Here is a 24,614-nt window from a genome sequence, read left to right on the forward strand (position 1 = left end):
CTTTCTGCTTCTGAGAATCAACAGAATGAAAAAATAAAATCCATTTGGCTGCAACGGAAATACACTGGTCCCGGCAGCCTCGCCTCTGTTTTTGTATCCTGTTAGTTTTGTCCTAAGTTGCATTGACTGATGTGGAACATGCAGTAACCACCTGCCCAAGCATTAGAAAAATCTGTGAGTCCAGGGAGCAGGGTCCTTTGCCCTTGGCAGGTCACTGCTCAAGATGCAACCGTGTTACATGGTAAGCAGACTACGTTTGGTATAGATCTTCGGGTTAAAGTGTCTCCACAGCTGTTCTGCATTGATAATATTCAGGAAGTTTGTAAACAATCTTTCACTTGCGAGTTTTAAATCTGTACAGTGTTTAGTTTTTGCTTCCCTCTAACACTTGGATTCTCTGACCTCTTTTTGTCTTCTGGCTCTTTCCCTTCTTCCTTCCTCTGCCCGTTGCTGTTTCTCCTTCTCGGGTTTAGTTACACTGTCATAGGATGGGAGGGAGGCTGTAGACGGGGTGCTCTCTTTCTTCTCCCGGTGGGCGCCTCCATTCTCCAGCTTATTGGAAGTTGTCTTTTTGCAAACGAAGCCCCGCCTTGCTAAATGTCCCCGGTAGGCGCGCTGCAGGACCACCGCTGACACCTCTTCCTGCTTGCGCCGCAGCGTGGTCGTGATTGGCTCGTAAGACATTTTGGAAGGATTGGATGCCACGAACCTCTCCTCCATCTGCTGCCGGAGGATGTCCAACTCTCCGCTATCTCCCAGGACCCGCTTGGTGAAGGCAAAAAGGATGTCCAAGCAGTGGATGCGATCCCCGCTGACCATTGGCAGATCCATGGCGATGAGCTCGATGGTGTTGGGCTTGGGCACCCGCAGAGGATGCTCCAAGGCGTCTGCAAAGTCTGCCAGCTTACTGTACTCGATGAACTGGGTGGCATCGGGGTCGAACTTCTCCCAGATCTCGTAGAAGGTCTCAAAGTCATCCTCACTCAGAGGGTCTGCACTTTCCTCCGTGGCTACGCTGAAGTTCTCCAAGATGATGGCAATGTACATGTTCACCACGATCAGGAAGGAGATGATGATGTAGCTCACAAAGAAGAAGATGCCCACCGAGGGGTTCCCGCAGTCTCCTTTAAAGCCACTCCCTGGGTGTTCCTTATCCAGACTGCAGTCGGGGGGGCGGTTTAGGATGGGCAGCAGCAGGCCATCCCAGCCGGCCGAGGTTGTGATCTGAAATAGGCAGATCATGCTGTTGCCAAACGTCTCAAAGTTGAACATGTCATCAATGCCAGCCTCGTGCTTTACATACGCAAAATTGGACATCCCAAAGATGGAGAAGATGAACATGACCAGGAAGAGCAGAAGGCCGATGTTGAACAGAGCAGGCAAGGACATCATTAAGGCAAAGAGCAGGGTACGAATCCCCTTGGCGCCTTTGATCAGACGCAAGATGCGCCCAATACGGGCCAGTCGGATGACTCGGAATAGGGTTGGGGAAACAAAGTATTTCTCAATTATGTCAGCCAGGAACATTCCTAAGAAGAGGAACAGAAGATGTGTTACTGAGCCCGGAGATGCCCTTTCTCTTTACGTATGTCGCCTGGCACTATGGAACCCTTAACTTCAAAGGACTTTATAGAATGAGTGCCTTGCTATTCAATCTGAACCCTCACAATAAAAAACTTTCTCAAAAGAAAATCGCATGTCTCAAACATATAGAGAAGCCGAGAAAACAAGAAAATGGACACCTAGGTACCTGACACCCAGATACAAAACTTCCTTCCACTCATCACCCCCAGAAGCGACCACTATCCTGCAGATGACATGTCTCACCCCAGTGTCTTCATAATTTTGCTATGTACGAACCCATAAATAATATATAGGTAGCAGCCTACTCTGTTTAAGGAATTATACCGTATCTCTCTTTCTAGATCTCTAACTTGCTTTTGAGACGTAACATTATGTTTGTGAGATTGATCTCTGGTGTTAAATTCGTTTTTTTTTTTTTTCAGATTTGTCCGTGCATAACTTTCTGAGGTGTTATGGCTTCTTCTCCAAAATGCTATCAAATTACCACATCCACAAACAGTGAATGAGAAGTCCTGGCTCCGCCCCGTAACTTCACTACCCAATGGCTGTGAAGCCTTAGTCCGCTAATGCCGCTAATTCTCAGGGCATCTTCTTCCTGGCTCTGAAAAGATATTTTTGGTTCTCATTGCCCCATGTTCCTACCTTACCAAACTAGCCTACAAACTAAAGGGACCTCTCGGGAGTAGTTTTCAACTCAAGAGCTTCTAGATTTTTGTGTTTAAAGCCATCCATCAAAACCCAGTATCACCAGGTAAAAATGTCCAGACGTTAATAGGATATAAAAGTAGAGGGTGGGGCTTCCCTGGTGGCACAGTGGTTGAGAGTCCACCTGCCGATGCAGGGGACGCGGGTTCGTGTCCCGGTCCGGGAGGATCCCGCATGCCGCGGAGCGGCTGGGCCCGTGAGCCATGGCCGCTGGGCCTGCGCGTCCGGAGCCTGTGCTCCACAACGGGAGAGGCCACAGCCGTGAGAGGCCCGGGTACCGCAAAAAAAACAAAAACAAAAGTAGAGGGTGAAACACGCACATCAGAGGGCCTTTTTCTGTTTACATTCATCCAGGGGTCCACTTCCACCAGACCACTTGCCTTTAAAACTAAAGAGCGATAACGGGAGCCCAGTGAGGGGCCGCAGAAGGAAGAGGAGATGAAAAGGTTGGGAGACGACAGCTGAAGGCACGGCAGTGACACCACGTGCTCTTCCTTCAGGGTCTTCTCTTGCTGTCGAGGCCCCCACAAGACAGTGTGAGCACATCTTCATTTAAATAAAGAAATCTCTTCCAACCATAAGGATTCATAAATATTGGGGTAGTGAACTGCAGGTTTTAAGGTTTTAAGCTATGAATCTTAACTTTCAGCTTTCAAGAAAATCTCTGCCTCAGCCAGGACTCAAGATGATTTCTCAGCTCTCCTCTTTTTACTTCTCAATTAAGTCATAACCAGTGACCACAAGAAGTCAGGTAATGTACGTAATACTTGCATTCCGTACATGGTGGGCAACTAAGGCTTCAGAGAGGAGATGATGCCTCAGTAAGGTTCTGTAGGATGAATGTGTATTTGTGCCCAGAGACAAGGGGAGAGAGATGGGCAGACAGCAATCCAGGCAGTGGGATCAACATTTAGGGGGTCCTCCAGGAGGTTCCAGGGAGAGTTTTACCCAAACTCCTCTTAAATTAAAAAGATTTTTTTCTAGCTTTTGTTTCTGAACAGATTAATGACATTTAAAAAAATCCCAATTATCAGAAGAAACTCTTCTTCCTCCTTATTTTCAAGTACCATCTGAGAATAGGGGGCATGGTTTCGTCTGTGGGTTTTCCATCCCACTTAGTGATGGGTGGGCAGAAAAAGTTTAAGAAACGTGGACAAGGGTAGCATGGTCCAAAGTGTGTTTTGTGGGAGGTTAGGAGTGCGGAGCTGAGGCCGGGGGCTGGGCCTGCTCGCTTACCAGCTGCGCGTCTCAGTAACTGCTCTGCCTTTGTTCGTCATGGTACTCACAGGGCTGTTGTGAGGGTTACATGCATTAAAACATGTCAAGCACTTAGAATGGTGACCAGCACATAGTATGTTCCATTAAACTCTTAGAAACATTATTATTACTTGAAAACAGGGTGTTGTGATTGAGTAAAGGTGGGATGATGTATTAAACGGAATTCTTTACTCCAAGACTTTCAAGAGCCTCCTGTAGGCTAATGTGCCTTGTGACCCTCCAAAGGGAAATTCAATGTATTGTACAGTGTTGCCCAAAGTAATTTCATCATGGGATTCTTTTCTTGGGGAGAAATGTATGAGATCAGTCAACACATTTTTGGACACGCTGCTCTGGAGGACAGAACTAGAAAGTGGGAGCGCAGCTGCCTTCTCGTGGCCGTGGTCACCACCTTGCTAAACCAGCTCTGGAGCTGGTTCCCTGGGTCTCGGGCACTCTACCCCTGCTAGCGGAAGTCAGTCAAACCCACCTGGAACCAAGGTAGTGTTTCACCATTCGAGATGCCTTTTAGGAAGGCAAGGAAATTTGGGGGAGGGCGATCAATAGGACAGCATTTCCACTGCCTGCCAGGACATGAGCCCTTCCAGGCCCTTAGGCTGAAGCAAATGCCACACAGTCAGTCACTGTTAAAAACCAGCTTGAGTTCTGCCTCTGCCACCTCCTAACTGAGTGACCCTGAACATCTTCACAGCAAAGATAGTAACATACCTTGCTTCCTGGGCTGTCATAAGGATCAAATGAGACAACACAAGTGAAGAAACTCTCCAACTACTTGGCACCATAAAATCTTAGTAAATGAGCATTGCCATCAGCAGAAGTGCTGCCACCACCAGAACGTTCCTCATTAATGTCCAACTTAACAATCTCTTACCAGGCCTTTTTCCACTTTATACTGCTACTGTAGCCAGATTTTAAAATATATTTCTTTTACCTTACCTCTTAGAATGTAAACTCTTTGAAAGCAAGAACCAAATCTAATCTTTTCCCCCTCTTCAGCCACAAAATTTACAACCCGAGACTACTATGAAGACTCATAGAAACTTGCTGACCCATATCAGGGATTTGGGGCGGGCCCACAAGTTGACTTGGGGGCCGCCCGCCCTGGGCGTAACCTGAGAGTAACCCGCCCACCCTTCAGCCCTGTGTCATTCGTTGCACTCCCCGGAATCCCATCCTCAGGGCCAGTCAGGTCCCTTTCCCGTCCTCGCCTGCCCCACTCACCCACAATGGAGAGGATGACCACCACGAAGTCGAAGATGTTCCAGCCAATGGTGAAGTAGTAGTGCCTCAAGGCAAACATTTTGAGCACACACTCACAGGTGAAGAAGATGACAAAGACCAGGTTAATCCAGTAGAGAATGTTCTCCATCTGCTTGCTCTGAGTATCTGTCTCCACCATCATTGTCACCATGTTAAGGCAGATGAGCATCATGATAACAATGTCAAAGGCTTGTTGAGTGACAAAATCAAAGACGATACCTTGGATTTTGTTCTGGGTGGGGAGGGAGGGAGGAAGACAGAAGAGGCTTCATGAAAACCTTCCCCAGCAGACTGTGGGAGCTGCCACCCTGTTTTCTTTGCTGGAATACCGGCCAGCTCTCTGCTGCTGCTCTATCAGGGTATCAGGAGCATGGCTAAAGACCAAGGTCAACATTCCCTCACCAAGAGTTTTCTAAAACTGCCACTCTTCTCTTTGTGGCTGTGCCATCACACGTTTCTGGGTGTCTTCCCACCTCTCCAGCTGCTCCTTCTTAGTCTCATTTGCTGGCCATTTCTTCTCTTAATCTCTTCTTCCTGCCTTGGAGAGCTCATCTACCATCTATTCCTACCGCTCACATATTATCTAGGTACTTCAGTTTCCCAAGTGTTTTCTTCTCCAGCCTGTATCTTTCCTCTGAACTCCTGGGTTGCTTGTTTGATATCGCTCCTGGATGACGCATAAGCATCTAAAAGCTCAGCAAGTCCAAAGCAAGTCCTCTGCCCCTCTCCCAACTCGCTCTTCTCTCACCGCAATTATTTATCCAGTCTCTAAGCCAGAAATCTGAGGGTCATTCCCGCTCACCCCTCTCCCTCATCCCCCATCGAATCCACTGCAGGTCCTGTGGAGTCTTCCTTGAATTCAGCCACTGCATTCCATTTCTGTGACCCTCCTCTAACTAAGCCACCAGCATCTTCCCTTTTGGACTTCTAGAAGGGTCTCCCGACTGGTCTTCCTGCTTCCTCTCTTGCCCTCATCCAATGCAGTCTCCACAAAGCAGCAAGTGTGATTATTTAAAAACATAAATGGTTCACATCACTCTCCTACTTAAAATCTCTCACTAGCTTCTCACTGGACTTGCAACAAAACGCCTATGGCTGACTGACTTAAAAATGCCTTTCAGGGCTTCCCTGGTGGCGCAGTGGTTGAGAGTCCGCCTGCCGATGCAGGGGATGCGGGTTCGTGCCCCGGTCCGGGAAGATCCCACATGCCGCGGAGCAGCTGGGCCCGTGAGCCATGGCCGCTGAGCCTGCGCGTCCGGAGCCTGTGCTCCGCAGCGGGAGAGGCCACGGCAGTGACCTGGCCGCACAAATGTTTCCTGCTTTTAGGGCCTCATTTGCTTTCCCAGGATTCCTTTCCCCAGCCTTCTGCCTCCTTCTCAAACACTCAAATAGACCCGCCGTAATGAGGCTTCTCCCACGACTCCGTTAAAGGAGACCCCCCAGCCCAGGCCTCCATTATATTCTGTCATGGCCCTTCGGTTGATTTTTTTCTCACAACACTCTGCATTTTATTTATTTATTTATTTATTTGATGTGGACCATTTTAAAAGTCTTTACTGAATTTGTTACAACACTGCTCCTGTTTTTTTTTTTTTTACGTTTCTGGTTTTTTGGCAGCGAGGCACGTGGGATCTTAGCTCCCCGACCAGGGATTGAACCCGCACCCCCTGCATTGAAAGGCAAAGTCTTAACCACTGGACCGCCAGGGAAGTCCTTGCATTTTATCATAACTGTTCTCTTACTTATTTATTATCTATATCCCCACTACACTGTAAGCTCCATGATTGCGTTGTCTAAATTTGTTCATCACTTTTTGCCTAGTGCCTGGTACACAGTAGGAGATCTGTAACTATTTGCGGAATAAGTCTTTATTAATGCTTCCTACCACACTGAGCGTTTATATTTTAGTGTGGAAGAAAATACGCTCAGGTTCCCACGTGCAAAGTACTGAACAGAACTTTAGAAATGGCAATCCCCTTGCATTCCCTCTGATCGCATTTCTGTCACAAAGTGGAAACTACCATCAAGGAAATATAAAAAATGTTCTCTTTCTTAAGATCTCCCTGATTTTTTAGATACCTAGGCACTTGAGCTCATGCTTATTTTCAGGATTACTTAACCTGGTGGGTTTCAAACTGTTCCGCAAAGCCCTAGGGTTTCCTCTCCCTCAGAAGTTGGTGAGGGGGGTATGCCAGGAACAGGGTGTGTGGGGTTAAGTCAGGAAGATGCTCTGGGACTCCCACTCTTGATTCAAAGAAAGTAGCTTCACTTTCATTTTTATAAATTAGGTTGCCAGGTAAGCTTTTAAGAGTTCCGCTGTGTTGTTGTTTTAAATAAAAAGTTACTCTATTTATTTATGGCCACGCCGCACGGCTTGTGGGATCTTAGTTCCCCAACCAGGGATCGAACCCGGGCCCCCGGCAGTGGTAGCACGGAGTCCTAACCATTGGACCGCCAGGGAATTCCCTAAAAAGTTACTTTAAATAAAAGTTACGGAAGAAGGAACTTTGAGTGTGGCGTTTGGGGGTCATGTCCCACTCGGCGGGCTGTATGGCTTCCGGAGCACAGCGTCTCCTCTGAAGCAAGAGAACCACCACCAACACAGGGTCAAGCAGAATCCCAGTCCCCAAGTCTGCTTTACAAAAGGCTCAGTTCAAGGGAGGAAATCAGGCCACAGACTCTCCTAGCTCCACCCTCTCCTGCTCCCACAGATAACCGGCAAGAGGCATTAGCTTAGCTTTCAGGCACACGCTTGCAAAGACTGACTTGTTAAGCAGAGGGCTGAGAAAATAATGACCAAATCCTATCTCGTACTGGTAGGAAAGAGATCAGCTTTCATTTCACTTTCCTTTGTTCATTTTTAGTGGGTCTCTTAAAACATCTCTCTACCAGGGTCACAGCCAATGTGGTCAACATGCCGATTCTCTGCTGCTGCCCAAGGACGCCTCAGAGGAAAGGTCAGGTGCAAATGCAAAAGCCACCCCATACCTTAACTCCTGTTCTTCTGCCATCTTCCTCAGATCCCTGCTTGCGGGATCTCAGTTCCCCGACCGGGGATTGAACCTGGGCCCTCGGCAGTGAAAGCACAGAGTCCTAACCACCGGATGGCCAGCGAATTCCCTTCCTCCGATCTTTGGGACAGCGAGGAGAGGATTGGAGGGCCCAGGCCGCCCATCATTTGCCCCTTTCCTCCCTCTGCAGTAACTCTAGCCGTGTCTTTTTCCACACGGGGCCTCGCTCTGCCCTGGGCCCACACGATGCACTCACCAGGGGGCGGGGGATGGGTTTCTGTGGTTTCTTTGAGCCCAGCTTTTTCATGGCATTGTAGTACTTCTTCTGTTCTTCGGTCATGAAGATGTCTTGACCTCCAAAGTAAAGGAGGGAAAGAGAGAACGTGCAATTACAACTGGCTTTCACATGCTACAAGTTTGGACCTAAGGTGCAACCCTGAGAACCGAGGGGGCTTTACCCCCTTTACTTTCCAGAGGTCAGTTTAGCTAATGGTTGTCCCAGAGGGAGGTAGACCTGGGACAACTAATCTAACTCAAAGAGATACCTTTGTTCTCAGCTTGGGATTTCTGAGACCTGCTAGGGGCTAGGAAGGAAAGAAGGAAGGAACTGGAGTAACAGACCTCCAGGGAAGGATAAACTTGAGAGCCATGACTCTAAACACATCTTCGTAAATTTTGGGGGGCCAGCTTTCCTGACACAATTCTCAAAAAAGCATTTTAAAATGAAAGAATTTTCAAGTCCTGGCTAATGGCCCATTTATTTCCGACAATATTAAAAATTTAGAAATCTTGGTGGGAGCAAACAATTTGGGAAGTTCCTTGGAGTTTGTTGGGACAGGCTCGATTTATAAAATGAATGACAAGGGTAATCTTATTTGCTCTGGACAAGTAAAGGAGGTGAGCTTTCCCAGGTTGATCTCTCAAATCCCAGTGTGCTGGTGGTACCAGGGATTAGCACAGATAATGACAGGTCGAGACAATGTCTGCTTCTCACTAAAGCTATTCATCTGCTGCTTTCCTTTTCAGCTGTCACTAGACCCTCTCTGACCCTACCTCCCTCTGGTGGGAGGCCAAACCTAGTAAAAAGCCTCCGGAATTGCTAGTAAATTTGGTACCAGTAAATTGCTAGTTTGGTCTAGTAAATGTGGTAAACCACACACTGCAAAATCCAGCAGAACACAACGGGCTGGTTGGGACTAATGTACAGTGGGGCCAGTGCCACAGCGAGGTGATGATGTGGTTTTAGAGAAAGAGAGGCACTTCTCTCTAGAGAGAGGGACAGAAGTGCCTCTCATCTGGGATGACCTCCGGCTGCTGGCAACGTGGGGAGGAGACCTATCTTTTTCTTTTGTTGATTGAAGTTATCAATGATGACACCGATGAACAGGTTCAGGGTGAAGAAGGAGCCGAAGATGATGAAGATGACGAAGTAGATGTACATGTAGATGTTGTCCTCATACTTAGGCTGCTCATCAGGCTGTCAAGGGACAGGAGAAAGAAGAAGAGAGTCAGCTCCTAGCTTGGGGGTCAGGTGGGGGATTCCGACATGCCAAGGCCGTCAGCCCCGCTGACCGCTTGAGCTGCTGAGCCAGCTGGGGTAGGGGAGCCCGAGGTTCTCTCTGCCTGTCTCCTTCTCCACGCTGGCAGGTCCTGCCCTGAGAAGGCATGTTATGCCTTCCGTGACGTGTGTGGAGAATATGCAAATCGTGAGGCGAGGGGGAGGGGAGGGCTGTCTGCTAGGAGCCACGCTTATTTCAGATCAGCACTGAAGAGCAGACAGCTCCATTAGGGCCAGGTGAAAACCAGGAGCCTAGCCACCTGGAGCCGCTGTAAGAGAGTGGTGACTCACTGCGGGGGAAAGTGACCTACAATCAGTGAGACAGGCAAAAAACGTTCTAACCTTCCCTCTCTTTCTTGACGAGCTCCACCATGCTGCTTGCTTTCTAACCAGTTAATAAGGTCGTGGTTTCACCAGGTATAACCTTACCTTTCGGGAATCTACAGCTGCATACATGATGTCCATCCAGCCTTTGAAGGTTGCCTGGCAAACAGAGTCAGTCATTAGACTGTGCCTGTTAGGGGGTGGGTGGGAGTCTGGGCAGAGGGTCCCAAAGGCAGGCTTAGGTTCAGCGAGAACACAAGTCAGGGAGTTTGGGTGCAGCCTCACGTGGACACAGAATTTTCTGTTTGTTAATACAGGTCCCAAGGGAGCTTTGTCTAAGCCCTGAATATAACATCAAAGATTGGCAGAGAAACGTGTTGACAGTGGTAACTGGATCAATACTTTTACAAAAGGTCTTTAAAATGGGTCTGAGAAGGTCGCCTGAAGCTAGGGCAAACTCATATTTATGAGTGGCAGGAATCTACCGAGTTTACTTAGAACTTACCCCCTCCATGAAGGAGTCATATTTTAAAAAGATGTTAAACAAGCAATGGGGGGGGGGGGTCTGAAAATTAGTAGTTGCATTAAAAAAAAACAAGGTCAGAACTTTCCCCCTACTAAGATACACATGTTTAGCCTATGGTAGTGGCAACAGTGGCTTCGTCCTAGGCAGCCCCTTCCCAATTCTCCCACTATACCTAACCTGATTTTGGAAACTAATACGGGTAACCAGTTTAACAGTCTCCATGTCTTCCTTTCATTCTATGTTTTATTTACTCAACCAGATTCTCAGTTTTTTCAGGACCTGGGCAGTTCTTTATTCATCTGATGGCTCTGGTACTGCCCAAGCACAGTGCCTTGCATGTGGTGGGGACTCAATACAATGTTTGGCTGGCTGATGTGCACTGGTTTCCTGGAGCTGCTCCAATTTAGGTTCAATCTGGGGGTCCAGTTTCTTGAACTGGGAGAGAAGAGCTAAAGAGCTCTGGAGTGGGATAAACCACTGCTCATCCCATTCATTCCTACAAGCTAACGGTAAGTGCTTACTATACGCAAGGCCGAGCTGAGAGCTCCACCTGCATTACCACATTTAATACTCCCAACAACCCTATGACATAGGGACAGTTGTAATAGTAACAAAGAAACATAATAGCAAATACCATTAATTAAGCACTGCTATGTGCCAGGCATTGTGCTAAGAAATGTTAATAAATTATCATGAATCCTCTTAACTACCGTGCAAGGTATTATTACTCAAATTTAACAGATGAAGAAATAGACTCAGAGAGGTTTAGTAATTTGTCCAAGGTTACATATCCAATAAATACCAGTGTGGCTCAAACCTACATGTTTGAGTCCAAAGACTAGGAGCTTTCATTGTACTCTACCGTCTTGTCAGACTCTCCAAAAAATCAAGCAAAGAGGAAGAGAAAACTAGACACGATGGAACGCTTCATTGTTTACTGTGATACGTTAACTTGAGACCTTTCTCTGGGGTTGAGCTGACATGAGTAGCGGCATCACAGCACCGTCACATTGTCATATGTAGTTAACTCGAGTGTAGCTGTTATGTAGGATTGTTCTGCTCCATCAATTTTTTTTTTTTTTTTTTTTTTGGTCTATGCACTTACCTACTCTATTTTTTCTTTCTCTTTAACTACATACTCCGTCATGGAGAGAGATGGTGATCTCTCTGCAACTTTATTATGCTGCAGGAATCCTTATTTGTAGATAAGCAGAACTCTGCTTCTGAGCAGTGACAGATTCCCTTCGCTGAGGTTTTGGAGATGTCAGAGTACTCAGGCAAGGTGTCTCCCTGGAACTGGTGTGGGAAATGACATTGTCCCCTGACCTATTAACAGCGATCCCGATTCTGGACGCAGGGTTGAGAAGGAACCAAATGAGATTTCTGCTAGCCTTCTGGATTTCATAGGACGGAGAACGATCCTTACCACTTGAAGAAGCGCCAGATATCCTGCCCCGACGTTGTCAAAGTTGATCTTCACGTTCTTCCATCTGATTTCTGTATTGTTCCCCTCCATGAGCTTTTCACACTCAGTTTTATTGTTGACATCTTCAATTTCAAATCGGATTTCGGAAGACTCATTAAAGCAGTAGTGGTACTTTCCGGCAAACAGGTTAACGCCCATGATGCTGAAAATCAGCCAGAAGATGAGACACACCAGCAGCACATTCATGATGGAGGGGATGGCGCCCACCAAGGCATTCACCACCACCTGCGTTGGAAGGGGGAGGTTGCTGAGTGTCGGGAAGAAGTACAGGCACGCACACTCTTTTGATTTCCAGGAGGGGAATGACACTTTGTGGCTTGTTCTGACTATGGAAACGTTATGTTCCCTTTGGAATTAGGGTAACCAAACAGATCCATACGCAGGACCGAAATTTTGTATATCTATGAAATGTATTTTGAGGAATTCTAAAAATTACATATTTATTTCATTGAACACAAATTCCCCTGCCCAAGTTGACCTAGGTCTCTCTCCTAGGCATCAACCTGGGACCGAAAAAATTATTTCATTGTCTAGTGTCCCTTCCCATCAACTCATAAAATATGCCCCCCATGGGAAAATCTGCGTGATTTCAAGCTCACTAGTTGCCTTTCGACAGACATTCCCCCTCTGCAAAGCAAGGTGAGGTTGTTCAAAATCACAGAGAACTCCCCCGTGGGGTCAGCAGTGAATCGCTCAACGGTACATAAAGTCTCTTTTATGACTGTGCAAGGCCAGTTAGCTTATTTCAGGCAACAGCTGAGCATGCATTTTTTGCAGGCTCAAGAAAAAAAAAAAAAAGCTATATTCCCTCTACCAAACAGTATGAAATAAAATCTGAATGGTTGTGTTTTTCATGCAAGATTCATTATTCTTCTTCAGGCTTTTTTTTTTTTCCTGACTTTGCAGGCTTCTAGATCTGAGTCGCCCTCTGCTTGGCTAATATGCTGGTGTCTCTCTGCTCAATCTGGGGTTTGACTCAACTCTTCACAATGTATTATTAGAAAAAGGAATAATTTGGGTTTTTTGGGAGAATTTCGGGTTAGATCACTGGTCTTGAAACCCCCAAACTGGCATATGGTTAAAAATCACTGACTACAGTAAGCTTGGGAGTGAAAAAAAGCCAAGGGAAAGGAGCTCCCTCAGGAATTAAAGTTTCTGTGTTGTTTTTAACTTTGATTTTGCTTCACACTATAGATGAGAATAGCTAGACAACAGTTCCACTGCGGCAGCAGTTTTCACTAGAAGAGTTCAAAGTGCTTTACAAAAATAGCATTTCAGGTGGTGGGGCAGAAAACAAAGCTGGTGTTCATTTCTTCCCTGATTCTCACTGGCTGTTGTCTTAAGCAGGGCTGCTAAGGCCCAGAAAGGTGACCCTAAAATGGGAAGCATGTTTCTTCTTTTTTCTAGTATCCTAGGAGGATAAGTGGAGTTAAAATAAAGACCCTGGATATAAACAAAGTCTTCTAATGTTTTGTTAGAAGGAGGTGACAAGCATCACCACCTTCCTCCATCGCTTTTCAGTGCAGGGAAGAGAGAGGACACGCTGCCAACCGGCACAGCATGGAAATGGCCAAAAGGGCCGTGCTGTAGAAGGAACACCAGGGGGCAGCTCTGGGCTCTAATTTGAGCCCGACTTGGGACCAGGTTTTCCTTATCTTCTGTTTTAGCCTTAGATTGTACTGTCACTCACTGGAACACGTGGCTGGGAAGAGCTGTCTGTTCTGTCCTATATAGAAAAGGCAACGATATTCTGCTAAGGAGTCACTCTCCTTAGATTAAAATAGTAGTTTTGTGTTTCTCCAATTCATGTATGAAGGCCTTTAGATTGAGAGGTAGTTATTTCCTAATTCTTAGACCAAGAAATCTCTTCTAGATGTAATAGCTCTGTCATTGGTATAAAATAATTATACTTCCATTGTTCATTACTTTGAGCGAGGAAAGCCAGAACACCTGAAATCTGGGAACTCCCCAACGTTACTGTGGAGAATGATACTCATATTATTAATTTATGTTACCAAATTTGTCAGGTGATCAGATACGAATTTTCTCTCCTCTTTCTACAGTTGCCTACCCTTTGATGGGAGTACTTCAAGGCAATGAAATGTGCAAAAGAATAGGCAAAAGGAAGATGACCCACAAATGGAATGATTTGTTTCTCACAAGTTAAGGGAGTAGGTTATGTAAAGTTTCAAAAGCTCAAGTCTATGTGACAGCATTTTGCAGCAGCGCTCAGGTGAGAGAGCGTGGCCTTCTACTAGACCATCACAAGTGTGCAATACAGAAGTTGGCCCCAAAAGATCTGAAACCTAGAAATCTTGCTTTTTATATCAATTCAGAGTATACCTCCTCTAGGAATTCTTCTGACTACCTTCACCTAGTCTAACCTGTCCTACATAGCGTCTGTGTGTTACAGTTAAATATGGGGTAATATTTCCAGCAGGGAAGAATAATTAGCTAATTGACTAAGAAATCTCTTTGCACTTTTAAACTCACAGATATGCTCAAAGGAATCAGTACACAAAAGCATTTACTGGGCCTCGTTCTCTGATATGACATAAAAATCCTATAAAATCCAATGTACTTGTGAGATGCAAATGTACTTTCACTTATAATGAAATGTACTTTCATTATAACCAAAAGAAAAACTTCTTAGCTTCATTTCATGAATAAAACAGTAAACAGCTGATGAACTTCACTGATAATTCTTCCTTGTTGTGAACATTAGCTAATATTCTCAGCAACCAAAGAGCAAGAAACCATGCTTTCTTATTTTGAACTCTTACACTATAGACATATATATAAATGATAATTTAAGTTTCCATGGACAGTTACATAATAAAGTGGATCTCCCCTTCTGCTCCCTAATAACTCGTTATTCTGTGTCACTTTTAATTATGAAATGCATTATTGTTAAAAGTTAGGTATAGAAATATTACTCAAAGCTAGCAACCTATAAAGTTACTTTTTGCAATGGAAGTTTATATTTAGCAGTTGATAGAAATCTCATTTGATGAAAAAATTCCAATGGGTACTAATTCTTTCAGCATTTTTGTCTTCTCTATAATGCCTAGAACGTTATTGCTCATTAAATACTATAAAATCTGTCAAATAGCTTTTAGTATCTGGCAGAGGGAACATGGCTTTAATGGACAACTATATACTGACAATCAACAAAAATGCATGCATGTTTCAGAGCATTACTATTCTGTACCCTCAAAAATTTAACAGCACAGCAAAATCCTTAAATGAAGATTACTATGGAGGAGAGAAAAGCAAAGAACTACATTCAGCATTCCTTTGCCGACAGCATGAGTGTTTCAGTGTTCTGGTCTTTGGTTTGAGGAAGAGACTGAAGCCAGTGTCCCAGGACAGGCTAGGGCCTTATGTTCCCTCTCGAGCGAAGGTCTGAACCTCTCACCGGAGCAGCACAGTGACAGTTGAGCCCATCTGCATTGATGGTATTCAGTTCATAAAGATGTCTTGTTTAAAATTTTCTAAGGGGATAATCTCTTAGATTATGCAAGTGTTGGCACACACAAGGACCCAAACCAAGAAATGAAAAACACGGCCCTGCAGAAGAGTAACGTTCAAGTAAAACCTAGGTCCCTAATTCTGTTTATTATTGGGGCAAATTCACTCCTCCCTTCTTGCAGTTATTCTTGCACAGAAGGGCTGGGGAACTGCAGGAAAGGAATGGGTCCTGAGTTTTCACCTCCGGCCCAACCAGAAGTGGCCGTGCTGTCGCTGACTGGAGCCAACCAAAGGAGGTGACATCCCTTACCATAGTTTTCCTTACTGAATGTTTACTGTTTGAAAGCCCGGCTTTGGGTTCAAACTTGTTCCTGCCCTTATTATCTCATTTGAGAAAACCTTTACTAATGCTTTTCAAATGAAAGTGTCTGCTCTTCTGGTCACCCATTCCAGACCTCTGGGCTCCTCAACTACTTGAAAGTTGACAAGTAAAAGTGCTGAGGGAATGGAAATTGCGAGTCCCGGAAAGGTGAGGAAAGAAGGAGGAGCTAACGGGAAGAGGTGTGGCCACCAGAAGCACTCCTGTGTTCAGACAATACATGTAATTTCCTCGTGAGCCAACTGGCGGCAGCTGGTCAGGGAGGACTGCCTCTGCCACAGGTTGGGACTGGCAGTAATGGGCACCCAGATGGAGAAAGTCAGTAGGGCATCTTTTTTTGGGCTTTCTTTGGGTATTACCAGTCTCCTTTTAGGAGTTCCAGGACCCCTCCTGGGGCATGTGGAGGATCACAGGCTACTGAGTTTAGGTACAATCTTGCAATTATTATCTTCAGCTTTCAGTCACCAAAACGGATTATCAACTTTATAACAAAACTAATACGACTTATTCAAAAATTTTAACTAACCCTTTCTGAAAAAAGTGGGAAGGTGGGCTTCCCTGGTGGCGCGGTGGTTGAGAGTCTGCCTGCCGATGCAGGAAACACGGGTTCGTGCCCCGGTCCGGGAAGATCCCACATGCCGCGGAGCGGCTGGGCCCGTGAGCCATGGCCGCTGAGCCTGCGCGTCCGGAGCCTGTGCTCCGCAACGGGAGAGGCCGCGGCAGTGAGAGGCCCACGTACGGACAAAAAAAAAAAAAAAGTGGGAAGGTGGGAGAGGAGGGAAGAGCATTTAAATTCCGTTTTCAGTGACACCACGGCCCCCTAAAACACTGAGCCCTCTGCAATATACTTTCCCCTTACATTTAGCCCGAGCATAACAATGACCTGATTGCACACATTCTGAAACCTCTCTTACCTGTGGGAGAAAGACTTAGAATCCCAAGTTTTGTTTCTTAAATTAAAATAAATTTATGCTGCTGTGGAACTGACCTTCCTGCAGATGGTTTCAGGTGGGTTGCATAAAGCTTATATTTAGTAAACCAAACTGTGACTGTGCTACAGGAGAAATGCACATTTCCTGCAGAAAGCATTTGTCTGGATAAACTAGAATAATAAAATTCCCAAGTCCCAGTGAAATTTTCGTCTTCCTGTACAGATGTGGGTGGCTTCACGAAACAGTGGCCAGGAACCCACAGATGAGGACTGAATGAAGCAGCACTGTCCTGGCACCTCGTTTCTCTGAGCAGTCTTGCTTCACGTGAACTACCACAAGTTTAATTTTTATTCCTACATTCTGATATCTGCACGTTTAAAAACGTATCCTCTGGTTTGCTCTCCTGCATGTATTCAACATCTGAATTAAAATGAGTTTTCTTGGTCTCGTTAAGTATAACAGACCTCTCTGATTACCATAGGACAACCATTACCACCAAAAGCCAGTGGTCCATTTGATTTTACGGACTTGTCTGTGTGTGTGTGCGCACGCTCACGCACGCACGTGTGCACACAATTTTTTAAACCAAGAGAGACAGCAAAAAGGCACCAGAAGAGGGAGCCTTATTTCTATAGTTGGCAGGGTGACAGCACCTTGCACTGTTTGGATTTGGGTGGAGCTGTCGCCAAAGAAGGAATAGCAGGTGTTGAGAAATTTCAGGAGAACTAGCTGATAGTCACCTAGCATCGTACCCGGTTGTTATTTTGACAGTGTTAGGACAGGGGACCATATAGCGTGGGCAGAGGGGTGGGGGGTGAGGAGGAAAGCTTTGCTATCAGACAGAGGCTGCCAGTCCTTACGGGACTGGGCTGAGAACAACAAGGTGCAATAAGAGGAATCAGAACAGAAAGAAAAGCATTTCTTTTCCCAGGGCCATGCCAAATTCTGCTCCGTCCCCAGTTCCAGGCCTGCCATCCCGTCTTCAAGCCCCTTCTCGGCCGCTTTCTCAGTGACTCCAAGGCCGCAGTCCTCACCTGGCTGACGCCCCTACCCTGCACTCTCCCTGCCTGCGGCCTCTGCTTTTCAGTGGGTCTGTGGGTGACAATTCCCCTTCTTTGCACCTGGTGATTCTCCCTATTAAATCAACAGCCCAGAAAGCCGCCCCGAAGTGCTACAGATAAGCCAGGCCAGATGAGAAGAGCCAATGTTAACATGTTCTGCGATGGCATGTCGTCGGGGGTGGGGCCGGTATTAATGTGATGAGGCAGCTAAACGCGACTGCCCTTGGGGCAGGTGCGGGGGACAAAGAGTGGAGGGTCAAGTCAGCAGCTGCATCCAGAGTGCGTGTGTGAATGACCTTTCCACCACGTGATCAGTTCTAGCATGCTTAGACGGTTTCCACTGGCATGCAGAAGGATCAGCTGCTCTTAGTATCTTACCCTCATCCCTTCAAATCGTGATAAGGCTCTTAAGGGTCTCAAAGCTCTTAGGGTCCTAAGGGACTTTATGGCACCTAGTTCCGAGTAGCCCAGGGCATTAGCTATAAGGCTGACTAAAGAGACCTACACGGAAACAGAAGAGAAAAACAAAAACAAAAAAAGGAAACAAAAGAAAAAGAAAACAGAGGTTCCAGAGTGTTAGAATAAAGCCCCTAGCACTGATTATACAGACTGGGCCCCGCCCCCCCCAGGAAGAGGAAGTGGGTAACACCAGCTGCCTACTTCAACTTGGACTCAAACGACCTGGAAGGAAAGGTGGTTGAGAGGCAGAAGAAAAAACACAAAGGGAAGAGAACGCGGAGAGAGGGCAGTAGAACAGACATACGAGTTGGCAAAGGGAAGAGGCTGGAGGGAGAGGGAGAATGAGGAAGTTCCATTGGAAGGAGAGGAGCCTGAACAGATGACAAAAACCTTACCCTCGCCCTTTATAGTCTCTGCAGGTCCCCGAAGTTCCCATTAAATTAAGCCAGACAAATTTAATGGTACCTATGGAAAAGAATACAGATAAATACACACACTCCATACAGGCTGCCCCCTCCTCAGCTCATTCACCATGGACTTCCAACAGGGACAAGCTCTCTTACTCCTGGTTGACAAGAAACCATTTGAGAATTGGATGCGTTACTACATCAACAAGGAAACGTATTCAGTAAGTACCACAGCTGACTTTGCAGTTCCCAACAAGAAAAGGACCAAAAGAAGAAACTTCTTGATGGAGGTTTGGCTCCATGGGAACTCACTTAAGTGATTCTCTCACTTTTAACCGCAACAATCCTTCCATCTTTTAACTATAACCATGACTCCTTCATGGCCACGAGAGCTTGGGTGAGTCTGGACAACTGAATCCATATTTTTCCCTTATAACCCCCATTCTTTCTCTCCAGAACAGCCCCAAAAGAACTGGCCTCAGGTCTGTCCTTTCCAGGACAATCTTCTATTACTCTCATCATCAGAGTAACAGCTGGAAGGGTTCTTGGACTAATTCTTTATTTATAGATGAGGAAAATTGAGACCCATATACAGGAATTTGCCCGGCGTCACACTGACAGTTCTGGAGCCAGGATTAAAGGCTCAGATGCCTGATTCCCAGGCCAGAGCTCTTTCTCCCATGGATAAGTCACCTCCCTCACTGGAAGGCTGGATGACAAAATCTCAATAGAGGATTACGGTATCTGAACAATTTGGGGTTGAATATGTTGCCATGCTGGGGAGAAGCAGTCTGGTCTCTGGGCCTAGAGTTACGGTCAAATTCTTTCCTGCTCTTCCACTGGCAAACTCACCTTATTCTGCCAGAGGTCTCAGAACAGTTACCACGCCGACCCTTAACTATACCTAAGGCTGCCTGGGCCTAACCGGAGAGAGGTATGTAGCTCTTCAGGGGGCACCAGACCTGAAATACCTTTAGTTAGAATGTTTGGGCTCCTGGCTTTCTCAGAGCAGTCTTTCCTTTATATTGCACCACAAATTCTGGGACCGGTTAAGATGTTTCCATCAACAATTCTTAAATTCCCTCTACTGGGAAGTGGTGATGACAGATCGGCTTGGCCTGAACTGGCATTTTAAAGCAAAAATCCATAACTCAGTTTCATTTGTTGCTTTTTATCTCTAGCTGAGGGACTTACTTCTTTGATTCTGTATCTCTGAACTGTAAAAAAAAAAAAAAAAAAAAGTTGCTTTAAAGGAAGATATTTATAATTAAGCAGCAGGGGTAGAAGTAGCAGGTCAGTGACCCTAGTGAGGGTCACGGATGAGCAGGCTCAAAGGTTTCAGTTTTTCAAAGGGTTGTGAACCTTCAACTATGCCTGTCCTCGTAACCCATTAGTGCAGGTCTCTCCTCTACAGTCCTGGGCTGTATCTGAAGCAAATCTGGAATGAAATGCTGCCCTATTAGGCCGCTCATGCTCTTTGAAGGGTAGATGGCTCAGAGGTCAATTTCTGTTCAAAACAAGCGCCTCCAAATCCTTATCTAGAACACAGGAGTACCAACCAACCATCTTCCCTCCATCCATCATTAACAGGAAGACTCTCCATGGAGGTGTCTTTTGCCTACTATTGCCAAGTGCAGCCAACTCTTAACCCCAAAGAATCTATAGGTACATCTGAAGGTAAGTTACCTCAACCAAATACACGAGTTCAAAATACCTGAGTCAACTTCATCCTGTGAAACTATGCCAGGTAAAGACTGCAAAAAACTAAGTTTCACACAAGACAAGACAACCCAAGTTCTTCTCGGGGCGGGGGGCGGTGCGTAATTTGTCTGGTAATAAATAGGCCTACCTAAAGTGGGGGGAAGGGTGGAGGAGGTACAGAGGCCAATTCAGAGGCTGGCTCTAAACGGTGCTGAGAGGGAGTCTGCCACTCAACTCATCAATCTGGCCAAGATCGCCCAAGACAGGACCAGCAAGCATCCTATCTGGGTTATTCCTAAACGGTTAGGGGCAATTTTATAATCTGCTGAGTCTCCATGTTAAACTCTCACTGGACATAATCAGAACATTGTTTAGAATTAAGGAAAGAATCAAACCTGGGAAAAAAAAAAAAGGAGTTGAGGGCAAGTCAAAATCCAGGGTATCTGTGGCTTCAGGCACTGAAAAAAAGGGAGAGACACTGGGTGACTTTTTCAAAATGATGTGAACATTTTCAGATGGAGAATGGTTTCAGTAGTCTGAATTCAGGGTGAGGTGAATGGTCTCCGCAAGTTCCCATCCCTGGAACCGATATGCTGGCTAATCTCCGGACCTGATGTGGTAAATCTCCCTGGGAAAAGATGACAAAATTCCTTTCCAGGACAAGATCTCCAGTGCAGCCAGGGACCTGGGCAAAAGAAAATGGTGTCTCTGTTTGGGAATTCGCCTGGCTTACAAACACAGCGAGTTAACCTTGGAAGTTGTCTAGATCATCCCCATGATCCTAAAGAGTGCTCTGAGCAGCTGTAAAGGGCAACAAGGAAGAATGAAAATCCATTAGGGAAACAAACATGGTGATGAATAACAGATTCAGATATCAAGCCACCGGTGGATGAAATGGGAGGAAGAGAGTCTCAGAGATGCTCCGAAATGAGGACCTAAAATTTACACCTGCTGGACGTTCTAAAATGCCAAAGGCACTAGACACTCTGTCCAAAAGGACAGCAAAAACTGACAGTTCCCCATGTCCAGGTGTCAGTCTAAGCCTTATTCTCCGCCCACAACTCAAAAGTGGCCAACAGTGCAGCCACGGCATGGACTGGGGCTCCCCCCGCCCCCAGCACACTCTGCTTCACACTGGTTACTTGTGTACGTGTCCCATCTTTTCAGTCCTTTGAGAGAAGTGACCTGGTCTTCTGCTCTCTGTATCCCCCCACGATACCTGGCAGGAGGCTTTGTGTTGCGGATGCTCCGTAGACATGAGACATGAAGAATAGATGCACTGCTCTGTCCCAGAGAAAACAGAAGGAAGGTCCTGGGAAAGCCCTGTTCCTGGGATGCTGGATTTCCACAGCCTGGCATCAGGTCACAGTGGCCCTGCAAGCCAGTGTGAGCTTCCCAGGGGCCGGGACTCCGCCTGCCTGTCCCGTGACTCCCTACGGCTTCTGGGACAATTCCACATGGAGAATGGTATTTCATTTATGTCTGTCTACTAGTCACTGGTCCAGAGGTATTCTCAGGAGCCAGTGTCAGGTCTCATGGCAATGTAAGAATCCAGCAACTCCCCAAAGCTAGGGGGATTTAAGGGTTCTTGTCAGTTGGCTACATGCCTTTCTCATGTTTTTTGTTTCCCTGCCACCTAGTATAAAAAGTACTAAAGATATTTGCTAAATAAATAAATGGTGACATGCAGAATCGTTAATGCTTCTAGCAGCTTATTTGGGTACCAGAGGAATGTGGGATACCTGATTGATACTCACAAATTCTGGGGTTGCCCACCCCAGAGAGAAGAGGAATAGAGTAGTAGAGGTTAGGGTGAACAGGAGGCAGGTCATGGTAGGGAAGATCTGTTTCTGAATCACAGCTTTCCTAGGGCTGTTGGAAGTGTGGTAGTGGATGTATCTATCCGAGTTCTTGGAAGGTCCAGAAGATGAGGGGCTTCTAGGATTCCCACGGGTGTCCCTCCTGACTCTAAGTGGTCCTGAGGAGTTACAGTGAAATGAAGACTCCAGAGCACTTCCCCTGTGCTGGCCCAGTGTCACTTTAGTACTCTGGGCCTTATCCCAAGCCCATTCCTTAGCTCCTAGAACTCAAGCTTTCCATCTGTGGGAGGGAGAGTCCGTTCCATCCAAGGTTGCTGAAACCTCTGGCCAGGAGGCTCTCTTGCTGGCAACTCTGGGGCGATACCTCTCCGGTTCACTCGGACGGCAGACAGTGACCCCCTCACTTCATTTAGGGATCTTCCCGAAGGCTTGCTTTTTGAAATGGGGAATGTAGATAGGAGCATAGTGACAGCTCTTGGAAGGAGTCATTAAACCATGGAAGTTGCAGATGCTGTGTTGGGAAAGGAGTGCATTAACAGAGCAGAACGCCAGGTGCCTGTTACTTCCCTGCTGCTCTATGCTAGATCCCGGAGGCACTCTACACGTAGTTCACCATACAGCCAATGAAACCCATATTCTAAATGTATCAACCCAGCCGCCAAGCACGCCACTTTCTTGGCGCTTCTCAGCCCTCAGAAGGAAGTGAAGTTTCCATGGGCCCTGCTCCTGAAATTCCCATTCACTCCCATTCAAATGCTGATTTGGCTGAAAGAAAAAAAGCTGTAGTGATTAGACAGAATAAGAAACACTCATCATGGTTAGAAAACCCAATAAGGAACAAGTCGTGGTGGGGTGAGAAATAGTGTCAGGTGACGCAGCTTCCACCCTGAAAAAGAACATGGCAGGCGAAGGCCGCTGAGCTGTGGAGATGCTCTCAAAACCTGGCGGAAAAAGGATTTCTTAAGAGTTTGATCACCTCTGTGGAAATGCGACGTGTGGGAAGAGGGGGGGCTTTGTTTCGGGGTGACTCCTCCTCGCCCTGACAGTCTGACTTGTTCAGATGAGTCTAGTATGAAGACTTGAGGTGGATGGGAGTGTCCCCGGGGACGGTCGGCAAGAGAGTCTACTTAGATCCCACCACCACCTCCGTCCCAGCAGCACCCACCTCGTCCTCTAAGCCCTCTCCTGGCGGCAGGAGGAGGAATCACACTGGCTTGGGGACACAATCCTCCTGTTCCCAGCCTAATAGCAAGGCTCTGACACCAATGATTCTGCCCAATCCTAACCTCTGAAACTTCTAGGCCAAACCACCAGAGTAAAGAGCTGCTGAGTTAGTCCCTGGAGCAAATGCAGGACTTCAGAGTCCCTTTCCAAAGTTACGATCTGAGTGCTCCAAAAGGAGCTGTAGTGCTCTATCTACATCTTGGCCTACACCCTGGGCCCCAGGCAACTCCAGCCATTAGAGGAAGGACAGTCCCTGTTTTTGCTTTCCTGTTGGCATGGGTGGGAAGTAGAAAGCAGGACACGTACAGCCACGATGAGGAAGTCCAGCCAGCACCAGGCATTGGTGAAGAACTTGACGAAGCCATAGGCTATCCACTTGAGCAACATCTCCAGGATGAAGATATAGGTGAAGACTTTGTCAGCGTACTCCAGGATGGTACGAATGGTCTTTCTCTGCTCAATGTAGATGTCCTCGAAGGCCTGGAAGAGAGGCAGCAGCTGCCTATAGTGCCTAAAGGGAAACAAGCAACACGGAGGTACTGCCCCCCTCCGCAGCCCTCCCACCTGCGGTGGCCCGTCATCAGCTCCCTGTCTCTTTCTCTCTATCCCCTGCTACACACGGCTTTTCTCTTTAAAAAAGCGTTCTTGAGATGGAATTCACATACCTCACAATTCAGCTATTTAAAGTGTACAGTGCAATAGCTCTTAATACAGTTCAGAGTCGTACATCCGTCACCACAATTGGAGAATATTTTCATTACCCCCCAAAGAAACCCCACACCTCTAGCTGTCACCCTCTAGTCTCCCAATCTCCCCCTAGTCCTGGCAACCACTCATCTATCTTCTATCTCCACAGGTCTAATCCTTCTGGACATTTCGTATAAATGGAATCGTATAATATGCGGTCCTTGGCGACCGGCTTCTTTAACTTAAAATAATGTTTTCAAAGTTCATCCATGTGGCAGCACCCCTCAGCACTGCATTTTTCTTTTTATCGATGAATAATGTTCTAGTTACGGCTATACCAACATTTTGTTTATCCTTCGTCAGTTGATGGACATATGTGTTGTTTTTACTTTTTGGCTATTGTAAATAATGCTGCTATGAACATCTGTGTACACGTTTTCATGTGGACATGTTTTTATTCCCCTTGGGTATATACCTAGGAGTGGAATGGCTGGGTCATTGGTAACTCAAGTTTAATTTTTTTGAGGAATTGCCGAACTGCTTTCCAAAGAGGCCGGACCAGTCTACATTCCCACCAGCAGTAGATGAGGGGTCCAATTCCCCCACAGCCTTGTTAACACTTTATATAATTTATAGGACAAACATTTTTCTCCCTTCAGCCCCTGACACCACAGACACAGGTGGAGAGTTACACGACTGGAAGACACCGGGTGAGGAGAATCTCAACACTCCTTTCTTTCT

The 24,614-nt window shown here is 46.4% G+C and overlaps 1 protein-coding gene across 1 annotated transcript in view; it reads right to left on the bottom strand.

The window, feature by feature from the left end:
* Positions 1-370: 370 nt before the first annotated feature.
* SCN8A (sodium voltage-gated channel alpha subunit 8) overlaps positions 371-24,614 on the bottom strand; it is a 113,959-nt gene continuing 89,715 nt past the window's right edge. Inside the window, exons 20-27 of the mRNA XM_073788662.1 lie at positions 23,493-23,666; positions 17,954-18,076; positions 11,673-11,957; positions 9,826-9,879; positions 9,178-9,315; positions 8,095-8,199; positions 4,789-5,059; positions 371-1,529 (exon numbers count right to left, since the gene is read on the bottom strand). Coding sequence (XP_073644763.1) covers positions 382-1,529; positions 4,789-5,059; positions 8,095-8,199; positions 9,178-9,315; positions 9,826-9,879; positions 11,673-11,957; positions 17,954-18,076; positions 23,493-23,666 — 2,298 coding nt within the window. The 3' untranslated portion in view covers positions 371-381. The remainder of the gene's footprint in view (positions 1,530-4,788; positions 5,060-8,094; positions 8,200-9,177; positions 9,316-9,825; positions 9,880-11,672; positions 11,958-17,953; positions 18,077-23,492; positions 23,667-24,614) is intronic.

This window comes from Tursiops truncatus, chromosome 11 (assembly GCF_011762595.2).
Source record: "Tursiops truncatus isolate mTurTru1 chromosome 11, mTurTru1.mat.Y, whole genome shotgun sequence".
Lineage (NCBI taxonomy): Eukaryota > Metazoa > Chordata > Mammalia > Artiodactyla > Delphinidae > Tursiops > Tursiops truncatus.